The 14,719-nt window shown below is 43.9% G+C and overlaps 1 protein-coding gene across 1 annotated transcript in view; it reads left to right on the forward strand.

Moving 5' to 3' along the window:
- The first annotated feature begins 4,485 nt into the window (after positions 1–4,485).
- Positions 4,486–14,719, forward strand: part of lamc3 (laminin, gamma 3) — a 100,544-nt gene continuing 90,310 nt past the window's right edge. Inside the window, exons 1-2 of the mRNA XM_030354263.1 lie at positions 4,486–5,134; positions 11,523–11,827. Coding sequence (XP_030210123.1) covers positions 4,744–5,134; positions 11,523–11,827 — 696 coding nt within the window. The 5' untranslated portion in view covers positions 4,486–4,743. The remainder of the gene's footprint in view (positions 5,135–11,522; positions 11,828–14,719) is intronic.

Below are 14,719 nucleotides of genomic sequence, written 5' to 3' on the forward strand. Positions count from 1 at the left end.
CAACACAAACAGCGAGGAGGATTGACTTGATCTATAAATGAAGTCCCTCAATCTTAATTGGTTTAACACCATGACCAACATTCTGAAACATATTAACATCCACATTTGCTTCAAACAATGTGAGGCTTACATGTAAATAGTTGTGAAATAATGTTCTTTTAATTGTTTGTTGTTCTTTTAACCTTGTGTCTTCATTTTTCTTAAAGCAATTGTAGCTGAAAATTAACGTAGCCAAATTACAACCAATAGCATCAGTCATTGAGGGCAAAAATAAGCCCTATGGTAGGCCTTTTTTATTTAGTTTTACAAATCAAGAGTAGGCCTGATTTGACTAATTGGCTTTGCATCCTTTCCTTCTGCCCTTGTAGTCCAAAACAAGCTGCCCGCCAGCTTTCAAAGTACAATGCTGCCACTGTTGGATTTATATCAATTTTATTCACATAATTATCCCTCCCTGCTATTTTGTAGTTCACCAAAACACCCTGAAACAACTTGATTCTCACATACTTATACCACCATACGCCACTAACAGTGCAGGCAGGCCAATGGCAACCAAACGCGCAGTCCTTCCTGCCTCACTTTAAAAACCACCAGCCGCCACTGGTGTAGAGGATGTGATCAACTTCTCTGTCATAAGGTGAAGGAGTACGTGTTGAACGGGGGGAGAGACAGAATCTATGGAAGGGGGGAGGGAGAGAAACATGAATGAACAAATAATCTGTAGTCTGGAAGGAAGAGGAACCAGGGGGTTGGTGGGGGGGGGGGGGGGGGGGATTGGAACGATGAGGGACGGAGAGGGGAGGAGATCGCAGTAAGGAGAACCTCACGAAGAGGATGTTGAAAAAACGAGAAGGAATTTGCTCTTTTTTCACTGGAGAGGTGGGAGGAAAAGTCTGGCTGAGAAAGTTCAAGGATGTAGAAAAAAGACAAACAACAAAAAAAAGACATCGGTGTGTCAAGCTGACGGAGAGTGAAGCCTGGCTGACAGCCAAGCAGTCGATGGCAGACTGGAATCATCGTGTCGCACTAGTGAGTGACTCACCTATGGCACATCATCATGAGCGAATCAATCTAACCTGCATGCGTGTGCGCGCGTGTGTGTGTGTTAGTCAAACATATTTCTAAAGTAATAATGCATATATGTAAGGAGCTTTCAATATTCGATATATACATGGAATTAATGACATATACATGTATATAAATTGGATAAAGATAAAAATAGTCAAGCGGTTTAATAAAGCTATCAGAAAAATAAAATGAATCGAACAATAAATCTGCACACGTTCAACCATAAATCAATAGTCACGCTTGACATAATGAAATACCTTGATAGCACTGTGTCAGCAGTGCAGGATGTGGGCCAGCACCGTCTCATCTGTGGGTGGATGGTGTCTCTCCATGGGCCCCCTGCCCACAGCCATCAGGTGGGTGGTGGAGTCGTCTGTCTGAATTAAACAGCGGGGGGGGCTCCAAGCGATCTTCGCCCTCGGGGGGCTTGACACTCATTCCCTTCCGTTCCGGCGCCACGCTGCGTTCATTTAAGACCACTCAAATATCAGAAGCTGGCTTTGAACTCGAAAATACAGACAGTATATATTTCTTTATTTTTTGGCGAAGCTATTTTCGATGGGATTTTGATGCCTTGACAGTTTGTGTCACAGGTACGGTCTCAGGGATGTGTTTATTTTTACTTCAAGGATTATCCCGGACCCAGCCAGCCCAGCATGGTGTAAAAATGTGTCAGCTCATGTCAATCTGCTGTGGTTGTGACGTCAAACAGTACCTTCCCTTCCCTTATGTAAAGAAATTAAAAGACAAAGGGATCAACCGATAACCCAGCATCGTGCCCACCTTGTTTCTGGCCGAAAAAGTGAAATACCTTGCACTACATGTAATGTCCTCTGGCAGCAGTGAAAACAAGACCCGTAAGAATCCCACTGTCCAAGCCCATGGCTAGCAATTCAATTGTCGCTTGGCTGCCAACTGTTTGGGGAAATATAGGGAGACGTGTATCAATACAGCCATCAAAAATATTAGGTTTGAACTGCTCAAAGGCTTACCGGTACATTCTCGCCCAGTTAGATACTACAGGAAGAGACCAACAAATACACGCTACTGAGGCAATTCACAAAATAATGGCGTCTAAATTCACCATCTGTGAACAGACACTTGGGGTCCAAAATAGAGAATTGTATGTGCAGACCTTGAGATAGTTTAACTCCTTTTTACCTTCCCTTCTATGAACCCTGAGATTAATGTCAAGCGTCTTAGAGTACCATATTAAGCGCTATATGAATTTAATTTATTATTATTATTATTATTAATGTGATTTAGAGAATACAGGTGATCAGTACATTGACCACACCTGCCTATGGCTCACCTGTCTTCTGATTGGGTCCTTAGAGCCTCAACCACCCTCCGGTTCACACCGTCTTGAAACGTCTCAGCGACTGCACACGTTAAACATCATTACCATAACAAAGCAAACATTATAAAATTCCGCCCAACAAAATCATGGTTGAATGTTCTCTGACGGAATCCACAAGAAGTTCAGCATTGTCGATAACGCAGGTAGTGTCTTAATAAATGCAGCCCCTTTTTGTATATAGCGGCACCATGCACAGCCCTTAAGGCTGGCTCTTATCATAATGGGAGATCCACAGACAGTCAAACAGAATCTTAGTCGCAGACGCTTTCATCCGTAGGCGGTGGACGATTTCGCTGCAAATTGATGTGGTGTCCTTTTTTTCTTTTCCTTTTTTATTATGTCTGCCAGCCTGAGCCATGACAGAGCTCCGATAAATCAGAGCAATCACAAGGAAATATGGGTGAGACTGTACGGTAAATCCCACCGGAATCGTAAATCTACAGCATCCAAATGCCCCCGTCCACACACCACTCTGATTGCTCCCCGTCTCTACCCTGCTATCTTAATGTAGTCTTGTCCGTATTCTTGTTTTTATTACTTCTTTCCTCTGTCTGTGTCTCTCACTCATACTCTCCCTCGCTCACCTACTGTCTGTCTCACATTTATAATTTTTTATAGTTTTTTAATTTCTTCATGGATGACTTTTTATCTTTTTTTTTCTGCCTTTACTCATCATGTTTTGTTTTATTTTTTCTTCCTTACTGAAACCATTCATCTGCAAATTGTGTGCGAAAGCTTAATTGTGGTTATCAACACCAATGCGGCGCACCACCTGGTAATCCAAATGTGATACAGTCACCTCATCTATCAGTTAGTTTCTCTGTTCTGGATGATTATACCTTACCCATTCTAACGCAAGCAGTATACAGACGAGGAACCCAACAACAAAAACAATGTGCAAATCGTTTCTGGGTAAAATGTAAGAGCTATTATTAATGCCATAAATGTCCCTTCGTGATAATATCTGCTTTGAGTAGACTTTTCCTGCCTCTGTGTGAGACAATTTAGATTTGAGACCGCTCCCAGCTTATTTCTGACCAATCAGGGTATCTCTTCTCTAGTGAGTTTGGGGAAGACATGCCCCAAAACCAATCAATCTCGCCTGTCAATCACAGGTACATTTATCCAACACCTTTCAATGGCGGTTAAACGTCCTTAGAGAGGGAGCAGAGAGGGAGCGGATGTTTTTTGAGTTGTTTAGTTTCAGAATCTTGCTTTGTCCTGCTTTCACCTAGAGCAGCTTTAATACGGTCAAAAGCGATCACTTGAATCCAGCAGCCGACCAATTATGTGAATACAGGACCAAACCATCCTATGCCAGAGCCTCACCGCGGAACCGAACGGATTACATCTCTTAAAGCTCTACACGTCGCCATCTCTCATGACGCCACAGACCTTCCTGAGATAAGTTGTCGCAACTTTGTAGGGATATGTGTCTGCTTAAGAAAAACCAAACAAAAAAACACGTCTTTTAGAATGCAAAGCCTCTTCGCAGCGACGCATTGCAGTCAGCATTTACCAGAAGAGCATGGTGTGCTGCCGACTGCAGTGTGCATTCATCACCATAAAGATATGGCTTCTTTGCATAAGTGGTGAAATCAAACGCCTGGGCTCTCACTCTGCAATACAACGCCCAGAGGTCTATTAACCTCAATCAAGACTGCTACATTATTGAAATGACTTATGAAATGTTTTTTTTTTTTTTTTTTCATCAAATGAGAAAATATTACCCGTGTGCTGTTGAGTAATGCTATCCCCCCCCCCCTCCCCCCACATACACGCACTCACACACACACACACACACACACACACACACACACACACACACACACACACACACACACACACACACACACACACACACACCAATCCACGACAACAAGTGCTCTGTCATTTCATGACCAGCAGGGGGAAGAGTCCAGGCCCTGTAAACTTGCTCCACCTCCACCCCCTTGTCTATCGCCCACCCCCCTCCCGCCCTCCCCCTGTTCCAATCTTGTCCCTCCTCTACCAGATGAGGGGTGGGGGGGAGAGAATGTGGGGGGGACCCCTGACTAACTTCTCTGCCCTTTTCTCCAGTCTGCATGAGAAGAGGGAATGCTGAGGCAGTGAGGCCAGCAGGAACACAGGAGGAAACAGAGAAGGAACAGTGGAACAAGCCAGGGTTTTGTGTTTTTGTTGTTCTTGTTCTTGTTGGATTACTTCTCCAAACACCACAGACTCCATGTTCTGTCTCCAAGCATGAAGGACTGATACACCCTGCTGCACATTCTAGTCAACGTAGGTAAGATCTGGAATTAGACCTGAAATTCACCATGGAAGCACCTGGGACAATGTCTCTCACCCTGGCCATCCTCCTCACCCTACACCTCCACCGCCACTCCGTCCTCCTGGTCTGGGGGGCCATGGACTCCTGCTACGATGACGACGGGCGGCCCAGCCGCTGCATGCCCAAGTTTGAAAACGCCGCCTTCAACCGCAGCGTGCTGGTGTCCAACGCGTGCGGCACGCCACCTGAGGACTACTGCATGCAGACGGGCTCCACGCGGCTCTGCCACCGCTGTGACGCCGCCGACCCCGAGCACAGCCACGGCGCTCGCCTGCTCACAGACTTCCACACGGACCAGGAGCCCACCTGGTGGCAGAGCCAGTCCATGTTCTACGGGGTGCAGCACCCCAACTCTGTCAACATCACCCTTCACCTGGGTAAGGAGCCCAGAGCCAATGCACACACACACACACACACACACACGTGTGCGCGCACACCTTTTTTTCCAGGGCATTGCGTCATGGATACTTCTTGTGGTCGGTTCAACTCCCTGATGTGTCTGAGGTATCTGTGCATCTGCTGAGCACAACAGCTCATAACATTTCCCAAATTTAATTTTGCCTTTGCCTGAAAAAGAGTTTAGGAAAACTCTCACCAATGGCCAAGCGGAATGTTTTTGTTTTTATTTTGTTTGTCACAGAATGGAATTTAAATCCTGCAATAGTTGGTCGAGAGAGGGCCATCTGGTAAGACTTTGTTCCGAGTGGAAATGCTTCAGAGCCCCCAGTTTCTGCTTCTGATACGAGGGTTTCCAAGGCAGTCTCTGACAGCCTTCTTCACGCTTATCGACTGTTAGTATTGCGAGAATCTTCCTTTTTTGCGCAGCTTGATACATAATCTTGTGAAGTGCCATTCAGATCAAGAGTGAATCCCAAAAGCACTGAAAACAGCTGGACCTTTGTAACTTGCCGTCTGGGTGTGTTCCTCAGTAATGCCTTTAATCTTTCCTAAACCAAACCCATGTTGCCCGACGCGCCTTAAAACCTCCTGTTGTAGTAATTGCTAACACATAGCCCGAAGCCCATTTCTAGCAACCCGATGCCTAAAAGGCACTAAAGAGGAATATATATTCCCCAAAGGCACAGATTAGTCCAATTTAGTAGAAGACACATAGAATAATAAACAACCCTACACTCTAATCTAATTCAAATGGATGTTATTTGTTGTTTCCATTTATTATGTCTTTCATATAGAAAGTTAAACGCCTGGTCAAATTCAAAAGTTTGGATTAGTAAAGTCAAACCTCTGTCTACCTCACGTTAAAATGTATGAACCTGGGAAAGGGAATGGTGTGGGAGAATCCAAAAAACACCAGGTGATTTAGCTGGGGGAAAAGGTCATCCATTGAAAATTGTATTGAGAAAATATACATTTTAAGCCGACACCAAATGGAAGAAATCCTGCATAAATTGGATTCCATCTGCAAGTGTCCAAATCCCAATATTCTGTTCATTGACTGTTGGATTTCCAGAAATGTTCTGTCAGCTGTAATGGGAGCGATTATTTACATGAAAATAAGATAAGAAAAAGGCTGTTTTAATGCTCCAGGAGTGGATTTATTAACAGGCAACGTTTATTTACAGGTGATTATTTACATGTCACAGAAAATGGTGTGGTACAAACAGCAATTCCTGTCCGCCCTGTTTGTCTCATGCCAGTTCTACTACACAATTAATCTTTGTGAAAATACAACCATTGTTTAACAAAAAAACGATAATGAGAATTATTAACCCTATTCTTTAAAAGGCCCCATCTGTTACCATGTGTGATGTTTATTGCATAAAACGATAAGCTATTTAAAAATCAACCCTTTAGCTACATCATCGGTCACCGTACCAAGTTATCATCTCATTTTTCTGTGTCCATCAAGTCAATCTAGTGGACCGTACCAAGTGATCATCTCATATTTCTGTGTTCATCGGGTCAATCTAGGTGACCGTACCAACTGATCATCTCTTGTTAATGATTCCATCAGATGCAGAATTAGAGGGCAGACCCTGTGCAGACTGGGTGTACCCTTGTCAGGACAGAGCGCGCTCTCTCACTCTCTCTCTCTGTTCCTCTCTCTCTCTCTCTCTCTCTCTCTCTCTCTCTCTCTCTCTCTCTCTCTCTCTCTCTCTCTCTCTCTCTCTCCATCTAAATACCAACAACCTCCCCCAGGACAACATTTAGCCTCAAGCTAGAAAAAAAAGGAAATAATTACAAAAGGGGGGCTGTGAAAATGTCAGCAGAGTGCTAACAATTTAAATCACATGTCATGAGAGTTGGCAGCAGAACCCGACAGCTGGCTTGTCTTTTGGGCTAATTGTTTAATTCAATAATATCTTTTGTCAGATCGCTTTGGTACTAAAATGATCAAAGGGTCACAAAGGCAACACAGGAATGTGGAGCGCCGTGTGGACTATTTGTTGTTTCTGAAACTCTTTCCCAGCACCCACGTGTCTGGATGGCTCAGACCAAATACACCTCTTGGCCTCTCTGCGGCGTCCAAATCAGAGAACCTTATTCATCCTACCTGATAGGCCCCCCAGAACCCCCCCACTCACCCCCATGGCTCGCTGGGCCATTCAACCTCCTGGCCTGAGGGACAGCTATGTTTATCCAACAGAAAACTTAGAAAATGGAGTGCATTAAGACTTTGGTATGGGCTGGATTTTGATCCATATAAGACACACACACCAATACACACACAAACACACACACACACACACACACACACACACACACACACACACACACACACACACACACACACACACACACACACACACACACACACGCATCAATGGCCCATCTGGGGGTCTGTCTTGGTGGGGGGTTATATCTTCGACATGGCCTGTTTTCTTTTTCCCTCTCTCTCTCTCTCTCTCTCTCTCTCTCTCTCTCTCTCTCTCTCTCTCTCTCTCTCTCTCTCTCTCTCTCTCTGTCTCCCTGTCTGTCTGTCTCTCTTTCTGTCTCTTTTAGTCTCTCTCTCTCTCTCTCTCTCTCTCTCTCTCTCTCTCTCTCTCTCTCTCTCTCTCTTTCTGTCTCTGTCTCTCTCTATTTTAGTCTCTCTCTCTTTCCGTCTCTCTCTCTGTCTCTCTCTCTTTCCGTCTCTCTCTGTCTCTCTCTCTTTATGTCTCTGTCTCTTTTAGTCTCTGTCCCTTTCTGTCTCTCTATCTGTCTCTCTCGCTTTATGTCTCTGTCTCTGTCTCTTTTAGTCACTCTCTCTTTCTGTCTCTCTCTCTGTCTCTCTCTCTCTCCAAACAAAACAAAGCCCCCCCTCAGTGGGGGAGGGAAGCAGATGATAAATAGAACTCGGTATGTTAGGGGGACACATTTTGCAGCCCGGTCTTTCTGTGGAATCCATTCCGGGGTGGGGGTAAACAAAACACAACCAGGAGGATGGGAAATGAAAAGGAGAAGGAAAAAAAGATCCCTCGGATGTTTGCTTGTGTGTATGTTGGGGGGCGGGGGACGGGACGTAGACACACACACACACACACACACACACACACACACACACACACACACACACACACACACACACACACACACACACACACACGTAGACAGATGTCGGGCCCTTGCAGCTGGTTTTCATTGAGTTGTGTGTCAAAGGAAAGTCAGTTCCTGCCGCCGGGCCTCAGATGCAGATGTGTGCTCACATGTGGCCGCGGTGGGCAAACTCTCTGACAGCTCCTCTAACCGACCTTTACATGACGGAACCCTGAAGATCAGCCTTCAGAGTAAGATCTTTACAAAACAAAGTAACGTATTGTACTGCATATAGATTTGGTTACGTGGTTCACACAGCAAGCGTTTCATCCGTACAATATCGTCTGCACATGGAAGATAATAAATAAATTGAAGAACTGTTTGGATCATCTTGTAGAAACATGAGCTTCCTGTAAACACACTTGTAGATGTTAAGTCTGGCCGCGGCTGAGTTTAGTCTCCATGGGGCTCGCATGCTACAAGGCAAACTCTTTGTGTGAAAACTGACGACACCAGTTCAAAGGTGCGTGCAACTAGAAGGCACTACTGACGCTTCCCACTGCAACATGTGTTGAGTCAGGACTAACACAACCAAGGACTCAGCTGTATCTCCTTAATTGGTGAGAGTAGTGTTGTACAGCGATGGTGTACATCGATGGCTCCATGCTTTTCAAGCAAATGCAGTTTGGTTTTTGGCACATCACCATGAATCTAGTTTTTTTGGGAAGACAGAAAGTCCAGGGACTTATCCTGTAAAAAGACAGTTACATTTAGCGCAGTATTCTAACAAAGAAATGGCACCTCAACGGGTCACTGGACAGCGTAGGAAACATACTCATAGTGTTTCCAATTAGAGTGCTTTCATCGTCTTCTGCCTACACCACGATTCTTATGAAACCCTAAGCAGGTCCAAACAATTCTCAGCTGGGGAGGGATTATATTATGCATGGCATATACGTATGCATGCATAGATATGGTTGGATCTATACCTCTATTATGGCAAAGGGTAACTGCTTTGTTCTAAATGTTCTCTTCCACATCCAAGACCTTGTGATGGTTGGTGGACTACCAACCGAAAGGAACTGTCGACCAATATCATAGTCCACGACCAAACTCATAGGTATTCTGAGAGCAAGATGTCCTGAAGCCCAGCTTCCCCTCAATGACCTGAATTCACCACAACCTCACACAGAGGTTTGCTGAGAGCAAGATGCCCTTACCCCTAGCTGCCCCTCAACGACCTGAATTCACCACGGGCCGACCCGTAGCTATGCTTAGAGCAAGGTGTCCTATCCCCGAGCTTCCTCTCAATCGTATATGGTAAAAATGTGTTGTTGTGAATCGCACCGTCTGGATGACATTTACATTTTGCTGTACTATGTGCAATGGCAATAAAGAGAATTATATTATATTCTATGACACAGACCTGAATTCACCTTCAAAGTCACTATGGATAAATGGTTAGATAGTGAAGGGTATTGGTGAAGTAGTTGTCTCAGCTTGGTGCAGATGAAGGGTTTTGACATCTGCGTATTAAAATCAATCATGGGAATTAAAACTTGGCCTTGGTTTTGGTTGATTTATAACCTTAGCTTAGCCCCAAAGGCAAAAAAACATCAGCAAAGCTCAAAGAAGCACACAGCAGTGTTGTCAGGTTGAGGGTTTAACAGGCAAGAAGCTTTTTTAAACTTCCAACTTTCAGCAAAATGCAAAATGGATGACACAAAACCATCAGGTCTTTCAATTATCAATATTCTCTGCTCGCCACCACCTCGGTACAGATAAGAATGTCAGGAATTATGGTCCAATATTTACATTTCCTCTCAGGCAGAACAATCTCGACCTCCACATGTGACAACAAAGCATGAAGATTGTTAAAGTATGCCCGAGATACATACTACCCTCAGATTTTATTTAATCTCACCTCGTACCACACCATTTTCAGAATATATTTTGCTGCTCAGATAAGACTCCCCCAGAAAAATTAGTTATCCGGACTGCTTCAATTAGAGTGTAAAATTGCAGTGCATTGCCGCAGAGTGTTAACCCCTTCTCCACATCTTCGGTCGGAGAGACCGTCTCCTTAGCCTGCGATATGCTGACCAGGGCTTCTGCTTCTGTGTAGCTCTTTTAACACAGGCCTGGATTGAGTGTAGGGAAGAGATAGGTTCTTCCCACCATTCTGTCCACCTTAACTCCTGCTAGTCCGCTTTACTCTCATGTGCTCCACTAGGCTTGTGTCCCTCATCATCCAGCCCAACGTTCACCTGTTCCTCCATCCCTTCATTTGCTTTATTGTAAGGTTTAGAAAAGACAGGACCACACAATCATATAGAACTTGCTGGCAGCCAAACTTTCAATTTAAAACCTTGACTTCTTGCCAAAGAACAGCTCCCTGTTTCCTCAATTTGTTTATTTTTATTGTTTTTACTTTAATTGTAATCATCCACTAAATGGATTTGTTATGCCTAGGGTTACTGTCGGACTTACAATGCAATACCGGTGAAGAAAAAAAATCGAAATCACAAACAATGAAGACATATTTCCTCTTCCTTCCCCTTTGACCTATGGTTCACTTCAGGGGCTTATTATGTCCTGCGTAATGAGAAAATAATCTAGAGAATTCTTCTACTGCGGCAGGGACAACATTCATTTACGCTGCACACAGGCAAGGGAAATCACAGCGATCCCCTTTGCCTTGTTTTTTTCTTAAATGCAATTACGTGTGTTTCAGTGTCCTCTGGGCCTACAGCATCATCATACATTGCTTATATGTTAGAAAACACATAAATTCCCCCAACTCTAAATCATTGTGCATTAAGCTGAAGTCTATATAGATTTGGAAGCTGATATGTTTAGCTTGTTTTGTCTGGTGGGCAGAACAGAAGAAAATGAAAAGATGAAAATATTAATGCATAATTTTAGATAAGAGAACTTCAGATTTGGTAGGCTGCACGTGTTTGTTGTACATGCTACAGCACAAAACAAGTCAACAAGGAGAGTTGCGCTGCCTAGCCAAACGCCGTCGGTAAATTTGGAACGAGATAAGTTTGTTTGTTTATTTCCGCCTTCTTTCTGCCTTCCTAAACACCAGAGCTTAATTATGTATGTGATATGTTTGTGTGTTTATGCATATGTAATTCAAGCTTTCATAGCTGGTAATGCTGGTTGCATGAAGCAGAGCTCACTCCATAACTAACATCCATGTTGACTGTACAGATGGGTTGGTTTTATACACTCGGTTAATCCCAAAAGAAAAACAGCTAATTTTCCCTCTTCCTCGCCCAGGAAAGGCCTTCGAGATCACCTATCTGCGCCTGAAGTTCTACACCAGCCGCCCGGAGAGCTTCGCCATCTACAAGCGTCTGGAGCAGGGCGGGGCCTGGCTGCCCTACCAATACTACAGCGGCTCCTGCCTCAAGACCTACGGCCGGGACGCCAAGGGCTACCTGCGGCCCGGGGAGGACGAGCGCAGCCCCGCCTGCACCGAGGAGTTCAGCGACATCTCGCCACTCACCGGGGGCAACGTGGCCTTCTCCACCCTGGAGGGCCGGCCCAGCGCCTACAACTTCGACCAGAGCGTGGTGCTGCAGGTGGGGGGTTGTGTGTGTGTGTGTGTGTGTGTGTGTGTGTGTGTGTGTGTGTGTGTGTGTGTGTGTGTGTGTGTGTGTGTGTCACATTCCATTGACTTTTTAAAACGATTGTGAGGACATTTCAATGGATCACCACCACCATAACCGGTCCAGACAAACTAGGGGATACGCCAAGAACTCGACTAGATTGCATAAAAACGCCGTGATGAATCTCAGCATATCTTCCATGTCAGTTCTGATGAGGATTGATAACTACTAATGTCCCCCGCAGATTGGTGTGATGACTTGCAGATTGACTGTGAAGAGAGTTCACCAAACCTGTCCATCTGTTGATGGGTGTGTGCACCTTACTGCGTGTGTGTTTCTGCGTATTTATTTGAACTTCTGGTCAAAGTTGCTGAACTGAATTTAACTTTGACCTAAACTGAGAGGAAATCAATATCCAACAGTATCCAGTCCTTATTGCCACTGTGGGACATAAGAACCAAGGGTATGTTTAGTCTTGTCATGAATCCATATTTATTTTGAGTGTCTTATTAATAATTAGGTTAGCGGACATCACACAAACGTACACCAGTTGAGTAAAGAAAATACCAATGGGAATATATCGACACAAATCTATGAGCCTGATCTCTTTAACAATGCAGTGGCAGTTTTGTACCAAACAAGAACTGAACCACAATGATGAGTTTGTTTGGAAAGTGTCAGATTTGTTAACTTTGTTGTGGCAGGTTGTGAACAGAGGATCCGAGGAGTCCAAGGTTCTAAACTGGTTCTATCTTGTCAATCTTGTCTAACACTGAAAAGATACAAGGAGGTTCACCTGGTGATTTCAATTACAAAGGATGGACGACTAATCAGGAGTTTAAGAAGTCAAAGTCAGTTGTTGAGATGCTAAGGAGATGGCTTGGGAAGCTTTCAGAGAAGGGAAGCGTGATGTGTTGCATCACTGGATGGACTTCTGCAGCATCTTACGCCTCCCATCACGTTAGCCAGAGAAGAATACATCGGCTCAAGACAAAAAGTCAACAATTACAACAATTGATGATATTATCTACCCTGAAAAAGTTTAGATGATAGATAGATAGAAAAAAGGTTACAGAAAAAGCTTGGTGAACATCCTTAGGTTCAATGATATGGTTATTCAAACTTTACTTTTCAGCTATACGCCTTTTAACGTGTGTATATATATATATATGAGAGAGAGAGAGAGAGAGAGAGAGAGAGAGAGAGGTATACAAGCTAAGCAGTGGAGAATGAAGTCTGTCCCTCTCTCTCACATTTTTTCTTCTCTCACCTCATCTCTGACGTGTGGGGCCCCCAGGGGTCCGAAGCAAGAGAAAATAGAAATGAAATTCACTATTGGATTAGGTTTAGTGTTGCTGGAGGTTAGCACGCTGTGTGGCAGGAGAGAGAGAGAGAGAGAGAGAGAGAGAGAGAGAGAGAGAGAGAGAGAGAGAGAGAGAGAGAGAGAGAGAGAGATGAAATGAGTCAGGGTTTGGTTTCGATGCTGGAAGCCTATCCACCTATAGCGTCTGGCTGACTTTGTTCAGCTGGTAGAGGAACTCAGCTGTAAATAGAAATTGTAGAAAAAAAATACATTTAAAAAAAAAATTGGTGCGGGGTGGGGGGTCTTAGTCATAACCACTTATCCGACAAATAAAACCGAAAAAATAGAAAAGATATATAGTTCTGTCTGGACAGGAAAGAAAATCCATTTTCATTCTTCGTCTTGTTCTGTCCCACCCCTGACCGCCACACACCCCGGCAGCAATACACCACGCAATCTTGTTTTTAGTTTAGATTAGCCTCCCGCCACCTCCCTCAGTAATGGCGGCCGTAAAGAGCTTAAAGCAATACAAGATGGAGCCCGCCGTTTTGAGTTGGAGAAACGAGAGATTAGAGTTGTTGCCGTTCTGATTAATCCCTACATGCTAACCCTCTTCGCCTCCCCGCTATTTCTGTGTGGCTGTATCTGTGTGGTACAAGCAGCATGCCTCCTCTTGTCCCCGTTGTAAGAGCCCAGCTAGAGGGCTGCGTGCAGACCCTTGTAATCTGTAGGAGGATAAAAAAGAGACAGTCTGGGGTTTTATTCGGGAGTTCGTTGCATGTAACAACCCAGAGGTTAGGGTCGGGGCATTATATGCTTGACGAGATTCAAGAACGACTTCATGCGAAATTGTCGCATGAGTTATTTTTCTACATGCATGTTAAAGGCAGTGCACTTGTTATGATCATCAGAACTGTGTTCGTATCGCATGTTAATATTTTAGTTCTTGTTGGGCATTTGGCGTCTCATAGCTTTTGTGTTGTTCTTTGGTTTGATTTTTTCTTTCTTTTATAAAATAGATGGATAGATTAAATATCATGATATCTGATAACATGTACAACTAACCATTGACTCCTAGACTAGATTTAGACTTAGACTACGAAATGGGATGCCTATTCCTTGGAGGTACCAACGCAGGCACACACCCACAAAACCACATGCACACACACGCACATTAACACACACATACACACACACACACACATCTCCATCACTTATACACACAAACTATGTGTAGGTCTTGGAATTAATAAAAAAATGGGTTTTAATGAGATAATTTATCTACTATTTTTGTAGATTAAACCTATAATTATACTTTAATCTCTTTTTACTATAATTATTCTACTTTTTACTTTAACTTTGCCACGTCCTACATTATTCCATACTCTTTCTGCTCCGATGTGTTAAGACTGATTAATCTATCCCCAATCCAATTTACCAGTGATGCACCACAGTCTATTATGTGTTCACTCTACTTATTTTCTAATTCTACCCGTTGCGATTGGAAGCGTTCAAAATGTTGAGAAAAATAATAATAATAAAACAAATAACTCCTTGCCAAT

Source organism: Gadus morhua, chromosome 4, assembly GCF_902167405.1.
Source record: "Gadus morhua chromosome 4, gadMor3.0, whole genome shotgun sequence".
Lineage (NCBI taxonomy): Eukaryota > Metazoa > Chordata > Actinopteri > Gadiformes > Gadidae > Gadus > Gadus morhua.